Source organism: Plecotus auritus (genome assembly GCF_963455305.1).
Source record: "Plecotus auritus genome assembly, chromosome: 8".
NCBI classification, from domain to species: Eukaryota; Metazoa; Chordata; class Mammalia; order Chiroptera; family Vespertilionidae; genus Plecotus; species Plecotus auritus.
The window spans coordinates 159938576-159966112 of NC_137782.1; the positions used below are offsets into that span (position 1 = coordinate 159938576).

At 44.0% G+C, this 27537-nt stretch overlaps 2 protein-coding genes across 3 annotated transcripts in view; one reads left to right on the plus strand and one right to left on the minus strand.

The window, feature by feature from the left end:
* Positions 1-820: 820 nt before the first annotated feature.
* NLRC4 (NLR family CARD domain containing 4) lies at positions 821-26898 on the plus strand (the record flags this gene model as incomplete). The annotated part of the gene is given in 10 exon segments (XM_080684966.1): positions 821-890; positions 1698-1958; positions 2689-4683; positions 11297-11370; positions 11374-11389; positions 14534-14704; positions 17407-17499; positions 18071-18166; positions 18169-18237; positions 26606-26898. Coding segments are annotated over 10 exon segments (3138 nt in total).
* The window catches only part of SLC30A6 (solute carrier family 30 member 6), a 37778-nt gene continuing 31898 nt past the window's right edge, over positions 21658-27537 (minus strand). Inside the window, exons 16-17 of one of the 2 annotated variants that reach the window (XR_013961436.1) lie at positions 25409-25457; positions 21658-21765 (exon numbers count right to left, since the gene is read on the minus strand). The gene's annotated coding sequence lies outside the window, so the exon portion shown is untranslated. Of the gene's footprint in view, positions 21766-22065; positions 22129-25408; positions 25458-27537 lie in introns of those variants that run through there. The other variant, XR_013961437.1, reaches the window with a different exon arrangement.

Here is a 27537-nt window from a genome sequence, read left to right on the forward strand (position 1 = left end):
AAATTTTAAAACATTTTAATGTATGTGACTTTATTCAGTCTTTTTCACGAGGCTTTTTAATAAAGTCAATGTCTTAATTTTACAGCTGAAGAAAGGTAGCATCCAAAAGACTAGTCTTGCCCGGTGGTGTGGCTCAGTGGTTGAGCTTCGACCTATGGTCCAGGAGGTCATGGGTTCGATTCCTGGCCAGGGCACATGCCCAGGTTGTGGGCTCGATCCCAGTGTGGGGTGTGCAGAAGGCAGCCAATCCAAAATTCTCTCTCATCATTGATGTTTCTCTCTCTCTCTCTCTCTCTCTCTCTCTCTCTCTCTCTCTCTCTCTCCTTTCCTCTGTGAAATCAATAAAAAATATATATTTAAAACAAAACAAAACACATAACACACACAAAACCCAAAAGACTAGTCTTGTAACCTTGTAGAAGACTCTAAGCCTTTCTGAGGCAAGATTTCTTCAGCTGAAAAATGAAGATTGTGACTAGATTCAGACTTAGAGGTCATTTCCATACAGAGAATGTAGAAGCCAGAGAACAGATGAGACTGGCAAACAGGACATATAGACAGGGATGTGGTAACATCCCAGCTGAGGTTAGTAGTAGAGATTTGTGACAGAGAGAAAGGCAAGTTGGGGTGGGATCCTCAGGGACGGAGTACCTGATGGTGCATCTTAGACCAGAGAAGCCACAGGTCCTTCGGGAGGAGCCTATCTACTTGGATGAATTCATGAAGATTTGAAAACCAGGAGCAGCCTCGCCCAGGAAGAAAACTGGTGCAGATAGTGTCTAAGAGTAAAAAAACCAGGGAGACATTTCACCGAGCTGTCATGGACTGCCTGGGTACAGTATGGTCTGCATTTGACAGACATGGCATAGCTTCCCCAGGGACTTCTAAAGGTAAGAGGGATTACCCTGGAGACAGACAACTATTCTTCAGTGATACACTTCAGCAAAGACCAAAATCTTTGGCAGATAAAAAAATGCTTCTCCTTTGAGTGATAACAGCTGAATGATGCCTAAAAATAGTGGCTAACATATATTGAGCTATTACTTTGTATGAGATACAATACATGAACTCCCATAACACCTGCGAAAGCAAACACTGTTCTCAACACCATTGCACAGATAAGGAACTAGTGGTGTACTGGAGCTGGTTCTTACTGTTTTGTGAGACCTTGTTGCTGAATTTTCATGACTTTTGTTACCCGGTTAACATACATTATTATCTTGAAATCAACCATGGTGGGAATATTTATAACGTGGAGACTGGTAAGTGCTACGGATCAGGGCCTTTACCCCCAGAGAGCCAGGGTGTTCAACGTTTAGCAGCCCAGCACTGAAACAGGCTCAGAGAGGTTTAGCAACTTGGCAAGGTTCCACAGAGAGTAGCAAGTGGCAGACCCTACCTAGGCCAGTCTCCTTCCTCTAACGCCCACTGTGATTTTACTGGGGACCATTTTATATTGGGAAATAAAACTGTTCATCTTACTTTATTACCAAAGAAACACCATCTTGCTCACAAAGGGGCTAGGGATAAGGAGCTTTGTCGGGCTTTTCTTCAGGGCCTGGAATTCAAGTATTTGCCTCTCCATAACTCAAGATGGGTCTAAAGGGGGGAAAAATCATGACCCTAATGCTCTGGCAACATTGCATTCATATTTTATACAAGTGAATAAATACGTATATATTTCCCCATCTCCTCAGTGAATTTCATTAAGGAGAACAGTCAAGCCCTCATTCAAAGGATGGGAATGACTGTTATAAAGCAAGTTGTGGATGAGCTCTTTGTGTGGAATGTTCTGAATTTTGAAGAAGTAAACATCATTTGCTGCGAGAAGGTCGAGCAGGATGCTGCCAGAGGGATCATTGACATGATTTTGAAGAAGGGTTCAGAAGCCTGTAACCTCTTCCTTAAATCCCTTGAAAAGTGGGACTATGCTCTGTTTCAGGACTTGAATGGACAAAGTAAGTATCAGATTGCTTTGTATCTGTTCCACAAATAGACTAAACCACAGTGAAGACCCATGATCCCTATGACAGAGCCTCTGCTCTCCTCCCTCTTCATATCACTGGGTGGTGTCCATGGTAGGGAAAAGCACAGGCACTCTCAGAAAAAACTCCCATTAGACCCACGTGACGGTGAAGCCAATAGGTGACTCCAGGGTCGGGGAATAGATGATTTAGAATAGCCTCACTTCAAAACCCAATTGGACAATGGAGGCACCTAAGAAGTCCATGCTGTAGTGGTTTCCACCAGCCCATGGTCCAAGCGCCGGGGTAAAGAAAGCCTGACTAACTAAAGAAGCATGATTCTGCTTTTCGTGAAATATTCATTTAGTTTTTATTTCATTAAACTGGTAAATTACTTCACAACAGATTTTAATCAAGGTTAAGGCCTGATCAGCCATCTTCCCACTGTTCTCAGGCACTTTTCTGAACCCAAACACAGACTCCTCCCATTTCCAATCAGCTGCTACAAGAGTTGGTGGCGGAAAGGAGGAAACAGAAGTCAAGAGGGGAGGAAGGGTAAAGGGTGACAGGGAAACGCGGGAATAAATATTTGGAAGCCCGTGTGCCAGCTGAGCACTGGGGAAGGGAATGAAAACCATCAGTAGAAGATTCTCATTCTCCTGAAATCTGGGCTGTGGGGAGACACAGAACTGGGTCCTCTTTAATTTCACCTCTTCTCCAATAGGCCTTTTTCATCAGATGTCAGAAGGAGACTTAGATGATTTGGCTCAAGATTTAAAAGATTTACACCATCCCCCATATTTTCTGAACTTCTATCCCCTGGGTGAAGATATTGACATTATTTTTAATTTGAAAAGCACCTTCACGGAACCCGTACTATGGAGGAAGGACCAACACCATCACTGTCTGGACCAGCTGACCTTGAATGGCCTGCTGGACACTCTTCAGAGCCCCTGCATCATTGAAGGGGAATCGGGCAAAGGGAAGACCACTCTGCTACAGCGAATCGCCATGCTCTGGGCCTCGGGAAAGTGCGGGGCCCTGACCAAGTTCAAATTAGTCTTCTTTCTCCGTCTGAGCCGGGCCCAGGGTGGACTCTTTGAAACCTTGTGTGACCAACTCCTGGATGTACCCGACGCGATCAGAAAGCAGACTTTCATGGCCATGCTGCTGAAGCTCCGGCAGAGGGTTCTTTTTCTCTTGGATGGCTACAATGAGTTCAAGGCCCAGAACTGCCCGGAAATCGAAGCCCTAATAAAGGAAAACCACCGCTTCAAGAATATGGTCATGGTCACCACCACCACCGAGAGCCTGAAGCACATCAGGCAGTTTGGGGCCCTGACTGCCGAGGTGGGGGATATGACGGAGGAGAGTGCACAGGCTCTCATCCGGGAAGTGCTGATCAGGGAGCATGCAGAGGGCTTGTTGCTGCAAATTCAGAAGTCCAGGTGCATGCGGAATCTGATGAAGACCCCACTCTTTGTGGTCATCACTTGTGCAATCCAGATGGGGGAAAGTGAGTTCCACTCCCACACACAAACAACGCTGTTCTGTACCTTCTATGACCTGCTGATACAGAAAAGCAAGCACAAACATAAAGGGGTGGCTGCTAGTGACCTCACTCAGAGCCTGGACCACTGTGGAGACCTGGCTCTGGAGGACGTGTTCAACCACAGGTTTGACTTCGAACCAAAGGATGTGTGCGGTGTGAACGAGGATGTCCTACTGACAACTGGCCTCCTCTGCAAATACACGGCTCAACGGTTCAAGCCAAAGTATAAATTCTTTCATCAGTCATTCCAGGAGTACATAGCAGGACGCCGGCTCAGCAGTTTATTGGCATCTCGGGAACCAGAGGAGGTGACCAAGGGGAACGGTCATTTGCAGAGAATGGTTTCCATTTCAGATATTACATCCAAGTATAGCAACCTGCTCCTGTACACGTGCGGGTCATCTACCGAAGCCACCAGGACTGTCCTGAAACACCTGGCAGCCGTGTGTCAACATGGCAGCCTCCCCAGCTTCTTCATCACCAAGAGGCCTCTCTGGAGGCAGGAATCTATGCAAAATGTGAAAAGCACTACTGTGCAAGAAATTCTGAAAGCCATAAACATCAGTTCCTTTACAGAGTGTGGCATCAATTTATTTCATGAGAGTAGATCCAAGGCAGACCTGAGTGAAGAATTTGAAGCTTTCTTTCATGGTAAAAGCTTATATATCAACTCAGAGAACATCCCTGATTACTTATTTGACTTCTTTGAGCACTTGCCTAATTGTGCAAGTGCTCTGGATTGCATTAAACTAGACTTCTACGGGGGAGCCACAGCTTCGTGGGACCAGCCCACAGAGGGCACGAGCAGGACCCACAAGGATGAGTCCTCTGGAACCTACATTTCCGGCAGGGCTGTGTCTTTGTTCTTCAACTGGAAGCAGGAGTTCAAGACTCTGGAGGTCACACTCCGGGATTTCAGCAGGTTGAATAAGCAAGATATCAAATACCTGGGGAAGATATGCAGCTCTGCTACAAGCCTCCGGCTGTCCATTATGAGGTGTGCCGGCGTGGCGGGAAGCCTCAGTTTGGTCCTCAGCACCTGTAAGCACATTCATTCCCTCGTGGTGGAAGCCAGTCCCCTCACCACAGAGGACGAGCAGCACATCACATCCGCGGCAAACCTGAAAACATTGAGTATTCACAACCTGCAGACTCAACGGCTGCCAGGTATTGTCAACCTCAGCAGTTGAAGCCATAATGGAATCTGGCTAAGTACCGTGGGAATATTATACAGCATGCTTTACTTTTTTTTTTTAATATATATTTTATTGATTTTTTACAGAGAGGAAGGGAGAGGGATAGAGAGTTAGAAACATCGATCAGCTGCCTCCTGCACACCCCCCATTGGGGATGTGCCCGCAACCAAGGTACATGCCCTTGACTGGAATCGAACCTGGGACCTTTCACTCCGCAGGCCGACGCTCTATCCACTAAGCCAAACCGGTCAGGGCTTGCTTTACATTTTCTAATAGCTTCTCTCAGGCTCCAGGACTTGAGAAGGAGGTGGGAGGACTGGAGGAGGATCCCTGTGGGAGGAAGGCTGTCAGGTTGGGAGGCCCTAGGGAGGATTTCCAGGGCTGAACTATATAGTTTGAGTAGCTATATAGTTTATATCACAAAGTGTGTGTTTGCGTGTGTGTGTGTGTGTGTGTGTGTGTGTGTACTCTGTTTCATGTACTCACAACTGTAAACCTACTTTCCCACTCTCCCTCTCCCCCCATGTACAGAGGATAAGCTTGTCTTGAGTGAATTCTCCCCCCTTCTCAGGATCTCCATCTCCACCCAGCATCCACTGCTTCCCTGCTAGGAGCTCCCCTCCCCCCAGCAAGTCTGGGAGGAAATCCAGCCTGTAAACTAATCACCTGCAGGAGCTAGTGGCTAATTGTGTCACTAGATTCTTATCTAGGAAATTGCACAACAAGCCCAGCCCCATCTCCAGCCCAAGTATTGTTCATTTTGAAAAAAGATTTGGGGAACAGATTTTGTTCACCATGAATTTCAGACTCCAGACGCACACATGCAGGGGCAATCTTTTTGGGCAAAGGGGAGTTTTCCCCAAATTCAGAGTAACACTAAAGATGAGTGTCTGGCCTCGCCTTGCAGATCTGCCCTGTGGCCAGGAGCAGGGCTGCTGCCTGGTGTGAAGCCGTGGCAGGGGCCTTGCCCTACTTGACTGTCATCTACTAGTGAGATTAGTTTTCATTCACAAGTGATGTCCCATTGTGGTCCGCCTCACTTGTCACCTGCAGAGGAGACTTGCTGTGATTTAAGAATCTAGAATCTTTTGCACAAATAATTTTTGCAACCTCCTCCTAGATGCAGGAATGCCTTCTATAAGATTCTAGAGCGTCACCCCGACGTTGTTCGACTACCTTCCGTGTCAGGAGGCTCCCTCTCTCCTCTTCATGGCTATTCCTTTGTAACGATCACGCACACTGGTCGCCTATGTGCTGGACTGGCCTGCACAGTGTTTAGAATTTTCTGTTTCATTCTTAATTTTTAAAGTCCAGTGTTTGAGTAGTATATTCACACAGTCCAACTGATAAAACAACCTAGAGTGAAACGTCTCCTTGTCCTCCTCATCCCCCAGCCATGGCTCTTCTTCCGGAAGGAGTTGCCAGCTTTTTGAAATTGGGAGCGATCAGGAGAAAATACAGGTTTTTCATTTCTCTTAAAAATTGTTGCTTTGACAACTGAGGGCCCATGTCCTCCTTTGGTAGCAATTTGTTAGAGCCCACGATCTGCTCCAGTGCTCTTCGGACGAGACACAAAATCTCCAGGTGGGCGCGGAGTCCACCTGTTCTGCTTCCTTGGCTCTTTTTGTTTGTTTGTTTTGGTTTTTTTTTTTGGCTGCTTTCACTTTATTTTTTTTAATAAATCTTTATTCAGATTATTACAATTGTTTCTCCTTTTTCCCCCCATAGCTCCCCTCCACCCGGTTCCCACCCCACCTTCTGCCCTTACCTCCCCGCCACTGTCCTCATCCATAGGTGTATGATTTTTGTCCAGTCTCTTCATGAACCCCCCATACCCCTTTCCCCCTGAGAATTATCAGTCCACTCCCTTTCTATGCCCCTGATTCTATTATATTCACCAGATTATTCTGTTCCTCAAGTTTTTAATTCACTTGATTTTTAGGTTCACTTGTTGATAGATATGTATTTGTTGTTCATAATTTTTATCGTTACTTTTTTCTTCTTCCTCTTCTTTAAGAATACCTTTCAGCATTTCATATAATACTGGTTTGGTGGTGATGAACTCCTTTAGCTTTTTCTTATCTGTGAAGCTCTTTATCTGCCCTTCAATTCTGAATGATAGCTTTGCTGGGTAGAGTAATCCTGGTTGTAGGTTCTTGCTATTCATCACATTGAAAATTTCTTGCCACTCCCGTCTGGCCTGCATAGTTTCTGTTGAGAAATCAGCTGACAGTCGTATGGGTGCTCCCTTGTAGGTAATTAACTGTTTTTCTCTTGCTGCTTTTAATATTCTCTCTTTGTCTTTTGCTGTTGGCATTTTAATTATGATGTGTCTTGGTGTGGTCCTCTTTGGGTTCCTTTTGTTTGGGGTTCTGTGTGCTTCCTGGACTTGTAAGTCTATTTCTTTCACCAGGTGGGGTAAGTTTTCAGTCATTATTTCTTCAGATAGGTTTTCAGTATCTTGCTCTCTCTCTTCTTCTGGCACCCCCATAATTCTGATGTTGGTATGCTTGAAGTTGTCCCAGAGTCTTCTTACACTATCTTCAACTTTTTGGATTTTTTTTTTTTTTGCTTTTTGCTTTTTCGGTTGAGTGTTTTTTGCTTCTTTGTATTTCAATTCTTTGACTTGATTCTTGTGTTCCTCTAGTCTGTTTTTGGGTCTCTGTATAATATTTTTTATTTCAGTCAGTGTATGTTTAATTTCTAGTTGGTCCTTTTTCATATCTTCGAGGGTCTCGTTATATTTATCGGCCTTTTCTAGGATATTCTTGAAAAGCCTTATAACCGTGGTTTTGAATTCTATATCCAGTCGTTTGTTTTCCTCCATATCTTTCGTTTGTGATCTGTTTCTTTGACGCCACATTTTCACTGCTTCCCTGAGTTGGTAGGGTAGATTTGTGTGCTAGGTTTCCTATATGGCCCAGTGGGTCGGCCTCCCCAGTTAACCTGAGGTGGACACTCTTGGTGCACCCCTTTGTGGACTGTGTGTACAGCCTTGTTGTAATTAAGTCTTGATTGTTGTTGGTATCACTGGGAGGAATTGACCTCCAGGCCAGTTTGCTGTAAGGATCAGCTGTGTCTACGCTGGGAGAAGTTCAGTGCTGGAGACAGCCTTATAGGATTAGACTTGCCAAATTGCAATAGCCTCTGTGCTCAGCTTGGATGGGGTAGAGTCTCAGGGCAGAGCAGACAGTCTTGGCTTCCAGTCAGCCTTGCCCTTGCGTGCACGCGTGCACCTTCAGACCTCTGACTTCCCCGGCTCCCGAGTCTCCGCCCGAGAGTCCAGATTCCCCCCACAAGAGCGTGGGTCCCCAGGGGCTCACCTGGAACTGGGTTCAGTGCAGTCAGAACTGGGGCTCAGTGCAGTCAGGAGCTCTGACTCCCTTCCACTAGGGAAAGCCTGTGGCAACCTCCGCAGCCTTTGTGCACACTGGCACGCGCGCGCCTTCAGACCTCTGCCTTCCCCGGCTCCCGAGTCTCCGCCCGAGAATCCAGATTCCCCCCGTAAGAGCGTGGGTCCCCAGGGGCTCGCCTGGAACTGGGGTTCAGTGCAGTCAGAACTGGGGTTCAGTGCGGTCGGGGGCTTCCTTCCCCCTTCCGCCAGAGAAAGTCAGCCAGGCTCTCAGCCGCCCTTCCTCTCTGCGTGCACAAAGACCCTTTGCCATATCTCCAATTCTCTGTGAGCTTTTCTCTTTCCTTCTAGTTGTAGAATTTTCACTCAGCCAGCTTTCCTGTGGTTCTGGATGGTGTCTGTTCTGTCTTTTAGTTGTAGTTTTGAAATTGTTGTGCGAGGCAGCAGTTTAGGTGCTTACCTATGCCGCCATCTTGGTTTCTCCTCACCCTGGCCCTTTTTGACATCCTCCCGCCTTTGACTTTTGAGTTTGTGATCAGCGCTTATTCTTTCTTATGGCTAAAATCCACGTCGCTGTTGTTTGTACCCAGGGTTGGTTTTTACTTTTGCCCTCCCAGTCTCTTCAGAATCCTTCTAGCTCACGCCTTTTTATTCCTGAATAGCTCGTCTTTTCATTCTCTTAACCGTGTTTTTCATAGAACAAAAGTATTACATTTTGTTGCAGTCTATTTCTTTTTTTGTGAATCATGCTTTTGGTGTCATGTCTTGGTGTTATTCAACTTTATTCTTCTTTCTCAAAAGTCTTTTTTATATTCTAGTTCCTTTGCCTTTCCATGTAAATTTTAGACTTACATTGATTATATCACCAAAAACGCCTCCTGGGATCTTGGTTGAAATTACATTAAATTTATAGATCAAGTTAGGGAGAACTGACATTTATATTATGTTAAATCTTTCAATCTATTTGCATGGTTTCTTTTTCCATTTATTTATATTTTCTTTGATTTCTTTTAGCATCATTTTGTTTTAATATTTTTATTGATTTCAGAGAAGAAGGGAGAGGGAGAGAGAGATAGAAACATCTATGATGAGAATCATTGACTGGCTGCCTCCTGCATGCCCCGCCCCGTACTGGGAATCCAGCCCGAGACCCGGGCATGTGCCCTTGATCAGAATTGAACCCGGGACCTTTCAGTCCATAGGCCGATGCTCTATCCACTGAGCCAAACTGGCTAGGGCTAGCATCATTTTGTAGTTTTCATCATGTTGATCCTGTATATGTTTTATTAGGTTTATACCAGTACTTAACTTTTTCATTGGCTTAGAGTTATTAAAAATGGTATTTTAAAAATAATTTGGGCCCTAACCGGTTTGGCTCAGTGGATAGAGCATCGGCCTGCGGACTGAAAGGACCCAGGTTCGATTCCGGTCAAGGGCATGTACCTTGGTTGCGGGCACATCCCCTGTAGGAGGTGTGCAAGAGGCAGCTGATAGATGTTTCTCTCCCATCAATGTTTCTAACTCTCTATCCCTCTCCCTTCCTCTCTGTAAAAAATCAATAAAATATATTAAAAAAATAATAATTTGGTTGCCAGTTATTTATTGCTACTATATGGAAGTAAGATTGATTTTTGTGTGTTGACTTTGTATTCTATATCTTTGCTAAACTCACTTATTAGTTCTAGGAGGTTTTTTGTTTGTTTCCTTGTTTTGGTAGATTCCTTGAAATTTTTTATTATAAATAATCATGTTACCTCCAAAAAAAGAACAGTTTTGTTCCTTCTTTAAAATTTGAATTCCTTTTATTTAATTTTCTTGCCTTATTGCACTGATTATGACTGGCAGTGCAATACTGAATATGAGAATTGAGAGGGAACATCCTGACTTGTTCCTGATCTTAGGGTGAAAGCATTCAGACTTTCACCGTTAAGTACGATGTTAATTGTAGTTTTTTTCTGTAGATGGCTTTTATCAGGTTGAAGAAGTTTCCTTCTATTCCTACGTTGCTGAGAATTTTTATCATGAATAGATGTTAGATTGTCAAATATTTTTCTGCATCAATTTATATGATCATAGGCTGTTATAGTGAATTACATGGATTGCTTTCCAAATATTGAAATAGCTCTGCATTCTCTGTATGAAGTCCATTTTGTTGAAGACTTTTGCTTCTATTTTCATGAGTGATATTGGTCTGAAAATTTCTTTTGTTTTATTCTCTTCATCTGGGTTTCATATTAGTTAGTGGAGCTTCATAAAATATGTTGGGAATTGTTCCCTCTACTTCTATTTTCTAGAAGTGATTTATAGCATTGGTTTATTTCTTCTTCGAATGTTGGGTAAAATTTGCAAGTTAAATTATCTGGGCCTGCAGATTTCTCTTTTTAGAAAAATTTAAACTATGTTCTTAATAGATTTATAGGACTCTTTAGGTTACCTATGTCATGTTGGGTGAGTTTTAGTAGTTTGTGGTTTTCAAGAAATGGGGCAATTTTACCTGTGTTGTCAAATTCATGTGTGTAGATTTATTTATATTATTCTCTATCCTTTTAACATCTGCAGTTTTGTAGTGATATCTTCTCTTTTATTTCTGATATTGGTGATTTGTTTTTCCTCTTTCCTGTCAATCTTGCCAGAAATTGCTCAATTTTATTGATCTTTTCAAATACATTTTCACTTCCTTTTCCTACTGTTTATCTGTTTTCAATTTTTATTTATTTCTGCCTTGATCTTTATTAATTTCTCCCTTCTTCTTGCATTGGGTTTATTTTGGTCTTCTTTCTTTAGTTTCTTAAGTAGTAAGTTTAAATTATTGATTTGAGACCTTTCCTTATTTTTAATATAAGCATTCAATACTATAGACCTCTCTCTTAATAGTAGGTTAATTGCAGCTTTTGATATTATATTTTTATTTTTGTGTTTTTCAAAAATATTACCTAATTTTCCCTGAGACTTCCTATTTGATCTATGCTTATTTAGAGGTGTGCTGGTTAATGTCCAAGTGTTTGGTAATTTCCCTGTTATCTTTATGCTACTGTTTTCCAGTCCAGTTGCATTATATTTGGAGAACATGCTTTTAGCTAAGGATGATGCCCATTTCTGACCAAAAACCATACATTTTGGTGTCAATTTCATGAGCATTTCTTGCCTATGGTAACAATGAGAATCTTTTCATTGGTAATAGAAATTTAATAAATGACAGCTGAACAAAGTCCAATTTCTTTTCTTTTGGCAGGTGGTCTGACTGACAGCTTGGGTAACTTGAAGAATCTTATGAAGCTTATGCTGGATAACATTAAGATGAATGAGTAAGATGGTATAAAACTAGGTTAGATTTTTTCTATTAATGTAAGTTTGAGAATCAGAACAGTTAACTCAGTCTACACAAGGCAAGGATGCCTTTATGCATTTGTGACTGCATCAGTTTTCCTAGACACTTTTCTCCACCCCTATAGTGGCATTTTATGTAAACTGTACACACTAGATGATAGCCCTTTGGAGAACAGAAGACATGATATGCTTTATCTTCCTGGCTGATTTACTCTGCTTGCATTTAAAGCATAGAAGCAATGTAAATATTTAAACTGTGGTTTTATAGTTAAGAAAAGCTTCAGAAATTATTGACTATATTTGTATTTAAAGCATATAAACAATATTAAAAAGATTATACAGTGGTTTTATAATTAAACTAGAGGCCCGGTGCACGAAATCTGTGCGGGGGGGGGGGGGTGTCCCTCAGTCCAGGATGCACCCTCTCCAATCTGGAACCCTTTGAGGGATGTCCGACTGTCCCTTGAGGGACCCCATGAGAAATGTCCAGGATCGGGCCTAAACGGGCAGTCGGACATCCCCCTCACAATCTAGGACTGCTGGTGGGATAGGGCCTAAACGGGCAGTCAGACATTCCTCTCATAATCCAGGACTGCTGGCTCCCAACTTCTCACCTGCCTGCCTGCCTAATTGCCCCTAACCGCTTCTGCCTGCCAGCCTGATCACCCCCTAACCACTCCCCTGCCAGCCTGATTGATGCCTAACTGCTCCCCTGCCAGCCTGATTGCCCCTAACTGCCCTCCCTGCCGGCCTGGTCACCCCTAACTGCCCTCCCCTGCCAGTCTGGTTGCCCCTAACTGTCCTCCCCTGCAGGCCTGGTCACCCACAACTGCCCTCTCCTGCCGGCCATCTTGTGTCCATATGGGACAGCCATCTTTGACCACATGGGGCGGTCATCTTGAGTGTTGGCATGACAGTCAATTTGCATATTACTCTTTTATTATATAGGATAAAACTTAAAAAGTAGAATGGAACACAAGAATGAATGTGGATCAAGGAAAAACAGCAGAACACATGATTTGCCTTCTAGGACAGGGAGGTTTCCGTTTGAAGGTGTTTTTTAACAGCTTTGGGGGGGTGTCATTTTTTTCTTTTTTTCTTTTATTGGCTCTTCCCCCTACCCACCCACATTTGAGACCTCAGTTAAATGCTCCTCAGCCTTGTTCTTTTTCATTCTGCTTGCCTAAAGACAACCCTATCCTATAATTAAAGCATGACTGACTTTTTTTTATTTTATAGCTCCCATAAGAATAATCAAATTAATTGTGTTCAGTGAACATTTACTACATGCCTATGAGTTACACAGAATATCAAAGGTTAAAGGAGCCTGAGAACATCTAGTCTAATTTTTTAATTTTAAAATGTTAGTACTAGAGGCCTGGTGCACGAATTCGTGCACAGGTGGGGTTAGGCCAGCCCATCCCAATCAGGGCTGATCAGGCTGGGATGGTGGGGGGGAGGGGCCTTGGGTGGTTGGCCTGCCGCCCCCACCCCTTGGTTGAACTCCCGGTCGAACTCCAGGTTGAGGCGACAATTTGCATATTAGCCTTTTATTATATAGGATTGATTTCAGAGAGAGGAAGAGAGAGGGAGAGAGAGATAGAAACATCAATGATGAGAGAGAATAATTGATCAGCTGCCTCCTGCACACCCTCTACTGGAGACCACACCTGCAACCCAGGCATGTGCCCTGACTGGGAATCAAACCGTGACCTCCTGGTTCATGGGTGGATGCTCAACCACTGAGCCACACTGGTGGGGCTAATTTTCCTATTTTACTACTACTGGAACCTAGAACAGTTTATTGACTTGCCCAAGTTCTCCACCAATTGGTAGAAAGGGTGCAAAAACACCTACCTGAGACAATCTGGTTCTACTATTAAGGAATCAGAGTCTGGACTTGCATAAACCAGTCTAAATTTACTATTCATCAAAGAGTTACTGTGCAATAGGTTAGACAGTAAGTACACCAGGCACTTTTACATACTAGTACTTCTCATTGACTCCTCACAATAGTCAAAGTACATAGGTTTAGTTATCCCTAAAACCATAGCTAAAAGGTTGAATAACTTGCTTATGCTCACACAGTTATTACGTACGGGATCCAGGAAACAACCTGACTGCAAAGCTCATGCGTACAACCTCTGAGCTATGTGTGCTCCCAAGACAACAATTAATATTCACCTTCTATGTGCCAGGACCATCCTAAATACATTACATACCTTATCCACAACCTTCCCAAAGCGCTGCAAGGTAGCTGTTATTAAAACAGTACATTTCTTTCTTCTAGGTTAGAGTACCCTCAAGATCAAGCACTATTTTAATGACACAGAGGTATGCCTAATAATCCAAGGGACAGTTCAGAATGTTTTCACTTGTACTACTGATATAAGGTAAATCTCTCTCCCGGTTAACAGGCTGCATTGGATGTGTCTTCATGGTAAAGCACCAGGAAGGCCCCATATCACGCAGTCCCAGCGGGCTTTTTGAGGCTGTGAACAGTGATCCTTGAAGCACACCAAGGAACTCACGTCCCCATGCTGCCCCTTGGAACTTAGCCTCCACCCCTTCTAAGATTTTTGAAGGGTTTAAAGAGACAGTGCTCACTCAGAAGACTTACTTCTATGAAAAAAGTGTGGTAAAGGCACACATGGATACCCATTAAAATACTGCACATTTACCATAGGTTTTCTCATCCTATCAAGAGAATGACCTCCACAAAAGCGATTGTATGGCCCAGGAGACTGGAAAGAGAGTTGAAAAAAAAATCTGCTCTCTTTGGCTTTTTTTTTTTTAATATATTTTATTGATTTTTTTACAGAGAGGAAGGGAGAGGGATAGAGAGTTAGAAACATCGATCAGCTGCCTCCTGCACACCTCCTACTGGGGATGTGCCCACAACCAAGGTACATGCCCTTGACTGGAATCGAACCTGGGACCTTTCAGTCCACAGGCTGATGCTCTATCCACTGAGCCAAACCGGTTAGGGATCTCTTTGGCTTTCTATAACTCAAGGTCTCTACAGAAAGAGCAAGGGCCAGGGCTCGGTGCAATTGTTCATTGCCTTCTTTTCAGCCATTCATCTATGGTTAAATCAAATTAACTTGGTATCCTAATGCATTTCCTTTCCCTCTATTTGCAGCTGAAGGTCTGACAAACCTGAAGAATATGTGTTTACTTCGTTTGATCCACTTGTCTGACATTGGGGAGGGAATGGATTATATAGCAAAGTCTTTGTCAGCCGAACCCTGTGACCTTGAGGAAATCCAATTAGTCTCCTGCTGCCTGACCGCAACGGCTGTGAAAACCCTAGGTAACTGGCCTGCCTTGACTGAGAACAGTGTGAGAGAAGATGTGGTGCTTTCATAGGAATTCGTGCACGCTAAGTCTCTCAAGCAGCAATTTAATTTTTAGAGAAACTGGAAAAGATAATGAAGACATCTGGGTAATATCTAGTCTGTTTTTAATGATTTTCTCCACAATTAGAATAAAAATGGATTATAGATGGATAATAGAGAACTTCAGATTAATTGAAGATGTTATGATTTTAAGAGAAGGTGAAGAGGAAGAAATTAAGAAGTAGGTACTTGATGCTTAATAAGTATTTGGATGGATGGATAAATAAAAGATTGAGAAGCAGAGAGAGGGATTTCCTTAAATGCTGTCAGGCCTTCTAATTCTTATCCATTGCCCTGTTAAGATAGAGTCAATGTGCATTAAGATAGATAGGCGTTGAGTATTTGAGTTCCCAAAGAGTGTGAGTACTAAGTATGAAAAAACCTTTGCAAATTACTGGATAAACTGGATTGTGTTAAACTATGATGTTTCTTAAATTTAGATTTTGGGGAAAAATAGTATAACCCTTTAAAAATTAAACAATATAAAACTGATGGGGAAAAGAAAAAAAAAAACCACACACACAGAAGAAGAAAAAGGACGGATGGAGTCTGTAGGAATTACTGAGATTACTTATATGCTAATATGAATAAAAAGCTAGAGAAATCCATGATTGGAGAAGCTAGGCAAACACTGGGAGCATGAGAATGGAGAGCACCCTCTCTCACTCTCCACCTGCCACTGGGAGGAGCCAGGTTTGGAACTGACAATAGCAACCATCCCCTTTTTAGGTGGAGTCCGTGGGTTTTTTAAAGCACCAAACTTCAGAATATATTTTACTCTAAGAAAAGGTTTCATAGGACTGATTTAAAAAATAATAGCTAGTATTGTAACAAGAGTATAATTCACGCAAAATGACATGAATTAAAAATATATTTTATTGATATTTTTCAGAGAGGGAGAGGGATAGAGAGCTAGAAACATCGATGAGAGAGAAACATCGATCAGCTGCCTCCTGCACACCCCCCATTGGGGATGTGCCCGCAACCAAGGTACATGCCCTTGACCTTTCAGTCCCCAGGCTGATGCTCTATCCACTGAGCCAAACTAGTCAGGGCCAAAAATGACATTTTTTAAAGGCTATTTTTCTAATCAGTCTTGATAGGAAAAACTTCAACTAGATTAAGCAACCATGATAAATACAGGTGTCCCCACTATCAGAAAGTAGAGCATTCTTATGAAACCTTTCTTTTTTTAAATAAATTTTTTATAACTTTAAAAAATATACATTTTATTGATTTCAGAGAGGAAGGGAGAGGGAGAGAGATAGAAACATCAATGATGAGAGATAATAATTGATCGGCTGCCTCCCCCCACTGGGGATCGAGCCCGCAACCCAGGCATGTGCCTGAGCTGGAATCAAACGATGACCTCCTGGTTCATGGGTCAATGCTCAACCACTGAGCAACACTGGCTGGGCCCTATGAAACCTTCAATAAGCTAATAGGGCATTAAGCAAATAAGCAATTACCATTCATCTTCATGGAAAATTTTCGAGCATTCCCAGACTCCAAAATGACTTCTCTTAGGCTCTTCTTATACCTTAGGACACACTTGCTAACAGGTGCACAATAAATCAAGATAAAGCACAGATGCTCACAGACACAGCTCAAAGCTCTGGCGGCTTGACGCTGCAATGTGGACTGTAGTTCCTAGGAGGAGCTTGGCTGTGCCACCCTGGATGCCTCTGTAAGGCTCTCTGCAAAACAAACGTTGAACGCTATTTTTGCTTTTTGCCTTTTTTTGTAAAAGCAAGGCGAAAATCCTCTTTGGATTTCTTTCAGTTATCGAAGTGGGGTAACTGAACTTTGGAAAGGGGGCAAGTACCTGTATCTGTAGTGAAGAAAAGAAGCAGTTCTTAGCTAGAGTGGTGGCATTTTGTGACTAAGGTTCTTATTAAAATTTTTATTATTAACATCTCAACTATAACTACCAAAATAATCTAAACTGAGGTACACAAAGAACAGCTCATCTCATTGGTTTTTGTTCCTTCATCTCTCCTGCATGAAAAGAGCATGTAAGAATCGGAAGCAACCTCACATTTCCTCTAGTTCCGTGGTCGGCAAACTGTGGCTCGCGAGCCACATGCGGCTCTTGGGCCCCTTGAGTGTGGCTCTTCCACAAAATACCACGGCCTGGGCGAGTCTATTTTGAAGAAGTGGCGTCAGAAGAAGTTTAAAAAATTTGGCTCTCAAAAGAAATTTCAATCGTTGTGCTGTTGATATTTGGCTCTGCTGACTAATGAGTTTGCCGACCACTGAGCTAGTTCACCTTCCCCATTCTAAAGATGAAGACACGGAGGCTTGGAGAAATGGAGTGACTTTCCTATAGTGATAACAACTGTAGTCCGTGCTGCTTTAGGTTTTACTGAGTAAGAATGACCATTGCGCCTTTAGGCTGAAGTTTATTGGTCAGAATTTAGGACCAGGAAATAACTGTCCATTTGGTCACAGTCATGGGAGAAGCCAGATACTTTTGAGAATAGCTAACCAAATCTAATAAAGATTCGAATACTCTCAACAAAGAAGACAAGGGCTCAGAATTCTGATACGGATATTTTAAAATGCATATATAGTTCCCTGACGGTCTTTTTCTTTTGGGTTAATTTTTTTTCTCCAGCTCGGAATCTTCACAATTTGGCCAAACTGAGCATTCTTGATTTATCTGAGAATCACCTGGAAGAGGATGGAACTGAAGCTCTCCGTGAGCTGAGTAAGAATGACCGTTTTGCCTCAGAGATGCACCTTAAGGCAGTCGGGTAGCCCTTTCTTAAACTGCCCTGAAGGAACACAGGCCACGGCTTTGAGTCCCCAGTGTTCACATGCTCACTGCACCTGAGGCTCCCTCCTGCTTGCCTCCTTCTCCGGAGCCAGGGGCTGAGAGTAGGCATGCTTAAGACACATTGGCTCAAGGAGTTAGTAATAAGATTTTTAAGATGTGATCAAGACATTGTGATTATGTTTTTTAAAAAAAAACCTGATACTGTCTGAGATTTACTTCAGAATAAGACAAGAGGGAAGGCATTTGGTGAGGATAAAGCAAACATCCATGATTTGCTGTTTGTTAAAAGTTGGTGTATTAGTACTCACAGTTTCATGTTACTATCCTGCATAGTGTTTGTATATTCTTGAACACTTTCCATAAAATACTAACCAAAAAGGGAGTTGATTCTCACTGCACATTGAGTAGGCTGCAGAGAGAAAGACCACTCCTTCTCCTTTATCACTTCGTCCTTCATCAGTTTTGAGATGGATCCAATTCCTGAACTGTCTGGTTCCTCAAGTTGACAGGCTGCACGTGTGGGAACAGCTCACCGTGCTGATGCTGCCCTGGTGCAGTGACGTGCGAGTCAGCCTGACCAGGCTGTTGGAACAACTGGAGGGGCCCCACAACTCATCAAACTTGGGCTGAAGAACTGGAGGCTCACCGATGCAGAGATTAGAATTCTAGGTAGGTACACACACAGAGCAAGGAGAAAAGCGTTGGTCCTAACGAAGTTCTTAAATTGACTTTCTCTTTCTTCTTTCCTTCCCCTCTTACCCCCCACCCTCCCTCCCTCCCTCCCTTCCTTTCTTTCATGCCTTTTTTTATGTACTTGCTTCTTCCCCTTTTTAAAAATATTTTTTATTGATTTTAGAGAGAGGGAGAGAGAATCATTAATTGGCTGCTTCCCAAACGCCCCCTACTGGGGGATGGAGCCCGCAATCCAGGTAGGTGCCCTGACCAAGGAATCAAAACGTGATCTTCTGGTTCATGGAGCAATATTCAACCACTGAACCACACCAGCCCGGCTGCCTCCCCTTTTTTTGTACAAATATATTTAAAGGAATAACATGATTTAAAACACTGACCTGCCTTTAGGTTTTTAAGCATTTCAACTACAGTATTTACATTATTTGACAAGGTGTATTATGTAGAAACAACTCTCCCTAGCCTTAACTGTCTGACATTCAGCAATGCCACTCTAATCTTGGTTAAAGTTTTTAAGTCACCTGCTGTGTATTCAAAACATGTAAAGGAAGTGCAACTTTAACTGGTGTCACAGAATATCTGTAAGCAGCTATGATATAATCCCAGAAACAAATGGAGATATAGAAATGACTGGACAACACCAGCCTCAGGCAGCTGATGAAGGATCCTCATGCTACCTGTATTAGTTGTCAAGTTCTGTGGAACAGACCACCCCCAAACGTGGCGGCTTAAAACAACTACAGACCTTACTTCACAGTTCCTGTGAGTCCGGAGTTTGGGAGCGGCACAGCTGGGTGGTTCTGGTTTAGGCTGTCGTGAAGTTGCCGTCCAGATATGGGCTGGGGCTGCTGGAGGATCTGCTTCCTGGGTGGCTGGCTCCTCACTTGGTTGGTGGGTGAGTGCTGGCTGTCAACTGGAGGCCTGTTTCCCACCCCTGGACTTCTCCAAAGGCTACTTGAGCGTCCTCCCCACATGGTAGCTCACTTCCCGCAGAGCCAGAGACCCAAGAGAGAACCAGCTGGAGACTGCAGTGTTTCTTATGGTCTAGTCTTGGAAGGTCATGTCTGCTGCATCCTATTATTAGCCAGGTTAGCCCTAGCCGGGAGATGATACATGGGAGTGAATTCTAGGTGGTGAGGATCATTGGATCCACCTTGAAGGCCATTGTACCATCTAAGGCAGTGGTCGGCAAACTCATTAGTCAACAGAGCCGCAGTTTGCCGACCACTGATCTAAGGCAAAGGATTAGTGAGAACAGCCTCGACTGCCTTCTTCATTTCCTCATTTCCCTCACAGATGGTCTAGCATTTATCTGCAGTGCACATACTTCCAGTGTACAATTCTGTGGCATTAAGTACATTCACATTCTTGTGTAACCACCATCACCATCTTTTCATCTTGTCCCACTAAAACTCTGTGCACATTAAACACAACTCCCCACCTGCTCCTCTTTTTAAAACCTTCTCTCTTAGAGATGTGTGTCTCTAAGTCCTTAGGCTGCCCAAGGGTTTTGCCTTCCCTAAAGTTGCTTTAAGTTATGGATTTTCCTTTCCTTTATTTCTTCTCCCCACCCTGGCACCCCAAGTCAATATTCTTAGCACCTTCCCTTAATTCCTAACTCCACATCCATCTGCTCTGCCTATGTACTCCCTTAATCCATCAAATCAGATCATCCTGGGTGTCATTCTTCAGGCCCCGCCTCTGTTCCAGGTGATATTGGAGGCAGGTGGCTTTCCGTGACAGACTAATTAGCTAATAAATAACCCCTCTCAGGTAACCTCATACCTTAAGTGAGTTGGAAAGGATGTATCTTTTCAAAGAGGCCTTTGGGGAGTGTGTGGAATTAGCATTACATGTGACAGAGGCATTTTTAGGTAGAGACGTTTTAGCATCTTCTAAATCTTTAAGTAGGTAGCTGCCTAATCTGCCTACTTCTGAGCCTGGCCTGTGAGAACAGAGAGGGAGATGGTGTGTTTAATGAAATAAAAACTGAGCTAGGTGCCCTAGTTCAGTGGTCGGCAAATTCATTAGTCAACAGAGCAGCAAACCGCGGCTCTCGAGACGCATGTGGCTTGTGAGCCGCAGTTTGCCGACCACTGCCCTAGGTGGTTTGGCTCAGTAGATAGAGCATCGGCCTGGGGACTGAAGGGTCCCGGGTTCGATTCTGGTCAAGGGCACATGCCTGGGTTGTGGGCTCGATCCCCAGTAGGGGGCATGCAGGAGGCAGCCAATCAATGATTCTCATCATTGATGTTTTTATCTCTCTCTCTCCCTCTCCCTTCCTCTCTGAAATCAATAAAGATATATAAAAAAAACAAAAAACTGAGCTAGGTGAAAAAACAAACAAAAAAACAAAAACACTGAGCTCAGTGGTAATTGCCATGTGATTTTAATTGCCTGGTGCCTTATTGCCTCCATATGTAAATGAGAAAAATAAGCATAACAGAAGACCCCAGTATAATTATGGATCTAGCAGACTTACTGAGTGCTTGTGGGTAATTGTGAAAGGCAGGATTACATGATAGCTCCGAAAGGCAGGTTAATTAAATTTAATGTTGGCATTTCCACTTTTAAAAAATAGATATATTTTTATTGATTTCAGAGAGGAAGGGAGAGGGAGAGACAGAAACATCAATGATGAGAGAGAATCATAGATTGGCTGCCTCCTGCACACTCCCTACTGGGTATCGAGCCTGCAACCCTGCATGTGCCCTTGACTGGAATCGAACCCAGAACCTTTCAGCCCCCAGACCAATGCTCTATCCACTGAGACAAACCAGCTAGGGCAGCATGTCCACTTTCTTAAAGACAGGCTTGACCATTTCTGCCAGTTCAGGCTAGTAGCAGTCAATTTAGGCAATGACATTGAGTGATGGACATGTATACGGATGCAGTAGCATAACGAAGCAAAATGTAATTAATGAGAGACAGTCTCTCATTAAAGAAAGACTGCCTAATGAGATGCAGCGAGAACATGAGATGTGGGGTATGAAATTAGATACAGTGGTTGGCATGTGCTTTCCTGGAAAAACCCCAAGCCTGGATCGGCCTTAATTTCCCACTTTTTCTGTACCTACACTCAGGCTACTGGGGAAAATCACACAATTTGGCAGATAGGTACACTATAGATTCATAGTGACAAATTTCAACAGAAATATTTAGAACCAAATGGTAAGAAAACACTATATATCAAAACTTGTGGCATGCAGCAAAAGCAGGGCTTGAAGAAAATCCTCATAGCCTTAAATACTTACATTAAAGATGAAGGGCTGAAAATGAATCTAGATTAAGAAGCCAGTAAAAAAAAAAAAAAAAAAAAAAAAGAGGCCAGTAAAAATAAAATAACACGGAGTAAACACACGGTAATAAACATAAAAGTATAGGCGTACCTCACTGTATTGCACTTCGCTTTATTGAGCTTCACAGATGCTGAGTTCTTTACATATTGAAGGCAACACCCTCCATCAGCAAAAAGATCACAACTCCCTTTATTGTGGTGCTCTGGAACTGAAACCGGGCAACCAATGGGTCCGGGCTGCCTGTCACTGCTTGAGCCAATTAAGCACAGACAGTGCTGAATCATAGGAGTGTTTATTGCAATAATGCCGGCAGTATGGGAGTCAGCTGCTTATATGGGGTCGAAGGACAAAGATTACATAGGAAAGTAGGAATCAGAAGCATGGGGAAGTAGGCAAGGTTACGGGCAATGCGGGCTGGGGGTTGCAAAGGGACCAGATTGCTTCAGCAACAAGGTTGCTAATCTTTCCATGATGATAGGCGGTTCTTGGAAGAGGAGAATGGACTGCATTCCGATGTTAATTCCCATGTCCTGGGGCGTATAACTCTCAGCCAGGTTAGAATGTGCTTTCTCTAATCAGAACAGAGCCATCATGGTTAACAGAGCATGATTAATATTTCTTATAACTAGAGGCCCGGTGCACCAAATTCCTGCAGGGGGGGGGGTGTCCCTCAGCCTAGCCTGCACCCTCTCCAATCTGGGACCCCTCGAGGGATGTCCGACTGCCCGTTTAGGCCCGATCCAAGTAGGACATCCCTCTCACAATTCAGGACTGCTGGCTCCCAACTGCTCCCCTGCCTGCCTTCCTGATTGCACCTAACTGCTTCTGCCTGCCAGCCTGATCACCCCCTAACCACTCCCCTGCCAGCCTGTTTGCCCCTAACTGCCCTCCCCTGCAGGCCTGGTCACTCCTAACTGCCCTCCCCTGCAGGCCAGGTTACCCCTAACTGCCCTCCCCTGCAGACCTGGTCCCCCTCAACTGCTCTTCCCTCCAGGCCTGGTTGCCCCCAACTTCCCTCCTCTGCTGGCCTGGTCACCCCTAACTGCCCTCCCCTGCAGGCTTGATCGCCCCCAACTGCCCTCCCTTGCAGGCCTGTTCCCTCCCAACTGCCCTCCCCTGATGGCCATCTTGTGGCAGTCATCTTTGACCACATGGGGGCAGCCATCTTGTGTGTTGGAGTGGCGGTCAATTTGGATATTATCCTTTTATTAGATAGGATTAGATAGGATAGAGGCCTGGTGCATGGGTGGGGGCCAGCTAGTTTGCCCTGAAGGGTGTCCCCGGATCAGGGTGAGGGTTCCCTTGGGGTGTGGGGCAGCCTGGGCGAGGGTCCTATGGTGGTTTGCAGGCTGGCCACGCACCCAGCGACCCAAGCAGAGGCCCTGGTATCTGGGATTTATTTATCTTCTATAATTGAAACTTTGTAGCCTTGAGCAGAGCCAAGCCTCAGGAGGAGGGGAGAGAGGGTTAAAGAGATGCAGCTCTGTTTTTTTAGGGCAGTGGAACTATTCTGCATGATACTGTAATTGTGCATACATGACAGTGTGCATTTGTCAAAACCCATAGAACTTTACTACACAAAGAGTGAACCTTAATGTATGCAAACTAAAAAATCATTTAGGAGATCTGAGATACCTGAGGACAAAATGCAGACTGCAAAACAATCTAACTGTATTACAAACTATGAAACAATCTCACTGCAGGGAAAGAGGGGCAAGGAAATTGACCTAATAACTTTGGAAATTATCTGTAAAACTAAAGGCAAAATAGCCCGGCTGGCATGTCTCAGCAGTTGAGTGTTAACCTATGAACCAGGAGGTCACAACTCGATTCCGGGTCAGGGCACATGTCCAGGTTGTGGGCCCGATCCCCAGTGGAGGGGTGTGCAGGAGGCAGCTGATTAATGATTCTCATCATTGATATTTCTGTCTCTCTCCCTCGCCCTTCCTCTCTGAAATCAATAGCCACAGCACCCGTCTAATTTATAATGTATATTTTCACACTATTGTAAACCCAATAAGACAGGGACTATGTCTGCCCTTTTCAGCAATCCCAAGCACCTAGCAAGCACAATCTTGGTACACCGTAGGCACTCAAAATGTTTGCTGTGCTGAAACCGGTTTGGCTCAGTGGATAGAGCATCAGCCTGCAGACTGAAAGATCCCAGGTTCGATTCCGGTCAAGGGCATGTACCTTGGTTCAGGCACATCCCCAGTAGGAGGTGTGCAGGAGGCAGCTGATAGATGTTTCTCTCTCATCGATGTTTCTAACTCTCTATTCCTCTCCCTTCCTCTCTGTAAAAAATCAATAAAATATATTTAAAAAAATAAAGAAAGAATATGACATTCCAAGATAAATAAAAGCTAATAATTAAAAAATTTACTAATTAACCTGCTCTAGAAGAAAAACTAAAAAGAAAAAAAAAAGAAATCCTTTAAAAAAAATGTTTGCCGAATGAAAAACTGGTAAGAGCTCTGGCAATGCTAGAATTTTGTTTAGGATGCAGGATCCTGTGCTGAGCCACAAAGCCAGGTTTGGTGAACCTGAGAGGGGGTGATGAAGGATTAAGCAAAGACGGACAAGAGAAGAAAGCTGGGTCTGTGTGGGACGCTGCTGCCCTCTCTGATGGAGAGACAGCGCCACGGCTTGCAAGCTGAGTCTTGTTTTATAGCCAGATTCCACGAGGCAAAGTAAGGGCGTGGTCAAGATGTTTACAACGTTCTAGTGGGTTTGGAATCTACTCAATTACATACACCTGATCAAGGTTTGTTTACTTGCTGCACACCCCGCAGCCTATATCACTTAGCCACGTGAGACCACAGGTTCAGACCATAACCTGTCCAAACACTGTAGCTGCTCTCCACAGGAACCCTTCAAGGATCAGAATCCTTCTACCCAGAGCATTTGAGATTCTGCTTGGAATTTGGATCAAGCCAGTTCCATTCTCCACAGCCCACGCACAGCCCACAGCTTTAAATGTCAGATTCCTTTTCCCTCAGGACCAGTCTGCTCATCGTGATGACAAAAACACTGCAGATTACATGAACAGAATGCATGCCCTCAGATCCTGTGCTTGCACACGTTCTAATGAGTATCCAAAGAGTTCTTATTGATACCTTTCCTAAACCTTAGTAGATAGCCTGTATAAATAGTTCACCTCTGAGAGTGGAATGGGCTTTAAACAAGTTCCCTTTAGGTGGTGAAATCTGGTCTTCTGTCAAGGAGAAAAGAAGTTGCTCTTTGGGGGAGGAGCCTTATAGACACTGACAACCAGCATTGTGACTGAGTGCATGCCACGCTGGGAAGCACATGAAGAAGGCAGAGGCAGAAAGAGCAGGGAGAAAGCTACCTATAAGGAAAAAATAAGGGCTCCTTATGAGGAGAAAGTGAGGCCATACGTATGAGTTAGGCTGGACACAGGCTAAGCTGGTATAACGAGACCCAGCTACACACAGAAGACAAAGCTTATTTTCCTGTCCTACCGGTCCAGGGTGGATCTGCTCTTTGCAGTGTTCGGGACCCAGAAACCTACATTTTTTATTCCTCGATTCCTTAGCGAGTTATCTTTGACTTCAAGGTCATGGCTAGAACATCCGCCCTCCCTTTGTAGGAGGTACTTTAGAGTGCCCTGGTCTGTAAGGATTGGAGGAGGTTCCTGAAGAGTCCAGGAAGGGTTAAAAGAACCACCACCAAAACCCAAATCTTGAGATTCTGAAGGAGGCTTACTTATTCAAGTTTACAGGGAGGGGCATTCCATATCCAAGAAACAACAGGTAGTGTTTGCTTCTCGGAAGAGACAATGATCTAAGATTGCTGGGAGTTTGACTCCAGTTTTAAAAATAAGTACTCACTATTTAATAGCATCTTTCGCACTTCAATTTTTAAGCCATCTTCCATTTCCTAGGAGTCAGAAAAAGGGAAAAAATATATAATTCATTTATAATGGTTTGCTAATATAAAGGAATTATACTAAATAAATCAACTGTATTTACATTATAGGTGCTATTATTTTAAATACTTGTTATAAATTATATTAATTACTAGGGGCCCAGTACAGGAATTCGTGCACCTTGAAAGGAACTGTGGGCTACTAGGCTGTGGTAGGCACAGGGGCGGGTCTAATCCTCTGAGCCCCCACCTGGCCCTTCCCACCTCGGCCCCTAGTCCCCTGTCTGCCTTCAGTCCTGCTCCGGCACAGAGCTATTGGGGCTGGCGCCAGCAGCTGGTGTGAGCGGCAGCTGCTGCCCCGATTGCCCCTCAGGAGCAGGGAAGTGGAGAAGCCCTTGGGGCGATCAGGGCCAGCACCGGCGCTCACACCCGCTGATGGTGCCAAGCGATTGGGACCAGCGCCAGGCACTGCCAGTGGGTGCGAGCAGTGGCTCCAGCACTGGCAGTGGTTGCAAGTGGGGCCGTGCTGGCAGAGGGTGCGAGAGGCGACTGCCGGCCCCCATCTCCCCTCAGGAGCAGGGGGAGGTAGAGAAGCCCTGAAGGGCGATTGGGGCCGGCAGCTGCTGCTCACACCCGCTGATGGAGCTGAGTGATTGGGGCCAGTGCCGGGTGCCAGCAGCGGTTGTGAGCTCTAGGCGGGACTGCGGTGTGCGGGTGCAAAGAATTTTCAGTAATCACCAGAGGCTTGCCCTGATGACAGCGACTGGCGCCCCGCCTTGGTCTGGCACCCCCACTCACCTGCTCCACTATCCTGCCGCGGCTGACACCCGCCACGTTCCACACACACCCTCTGGTGGTCAGCACATGTCATAGCAACAGGTAGTTCAGTTGTTCTGGCGTTCAGTCTATTTGCATATTAACCTTTTGTTATATAGGATAATTACATTAGTTAATTATCCTGATTAAATACTAATTACTATTTATCAGATTCCCTTACACTTTAGGAATAATGTAACTTGAAAAATACAATGAACCACATTCATAATCACTGCCCTATCTATAGAGAATTTCTAAAGTAAGGCACTGGTCCAAACATGACCATTTCTCTTCAAAAAACTGTTTTGCTTCCAACTAAAATACTGATTTCTATTTTTTACCAGGTGCATTTTTTGAAAAGAACCCTCTGAAAAACTTCCAGCAGCTGGATTTGGCAGGAAATTGTGTGAGCAGTGATGGATGGCTTACCTTCATGGGTGTATTTGAAAATCTTAAGCAATTAGTGTTTTTTGACTTCAGTACTAAAAGATTTTTACCCGATGCAGCATTAATCAGAAAACTTGGCCATGTGTTATCAAAGTTAACTTTTTTGCAAGAAGCTAGGCTTGTTGGGTGGCAATTTGATGATGATGATGTCATTGTTATTAAAGGTGCGTTTAAACTAGTAACTGCTTAAATAAAGAGCAACCTGAGCCCATGAATGCTCTGGGGAACTCCATTACTTTCAGCCTGGTGATTTAAAAATCTTTGCTCATATAATCCAAAGGTTGGAAAGTATATGGCAACCTATTATCCACCTAAAAATTATCCTTGTCAACAGTGTCTGCCCAACTCACCCCTTCTAAACTGCCTCTTCCTTTACTGATATCAGGATGATGTGTGGCATCATCACTTCCTCAGCTGGCCTCTGGCATGGAAATCTTTATTTTCACCATTCAGGAAAAAAAAAAAAAAAAAAAAAAAAAGAGGATGTCAGGCAAATGAGACCAAAGGAGAGGAGGAAGTGGGAGGGAGTTTACTGATGACATGTGCTATAGTTCTGTGTTTCATGATTCCTAACAGGATTATCAGATACTTGAAGGGTTCTCTTCTTTATCCCAGGTTCCCTTGGTCTCAAGAATAGCAAGTCATATATGCATATTCATGGACACAGACAATAGTGTGGTGCAGACCTGGGGCTGGGGGTGGGCAAGAAGGGGTCAATGGGGGAGGAGAGGTAGACATATGTAATACTTTAAACAACAGAGATGAAAAAAAAATAGGTCACAAGAACTGATATACTGTATGCACATTTACTTAGTACAGTGCCTGACAT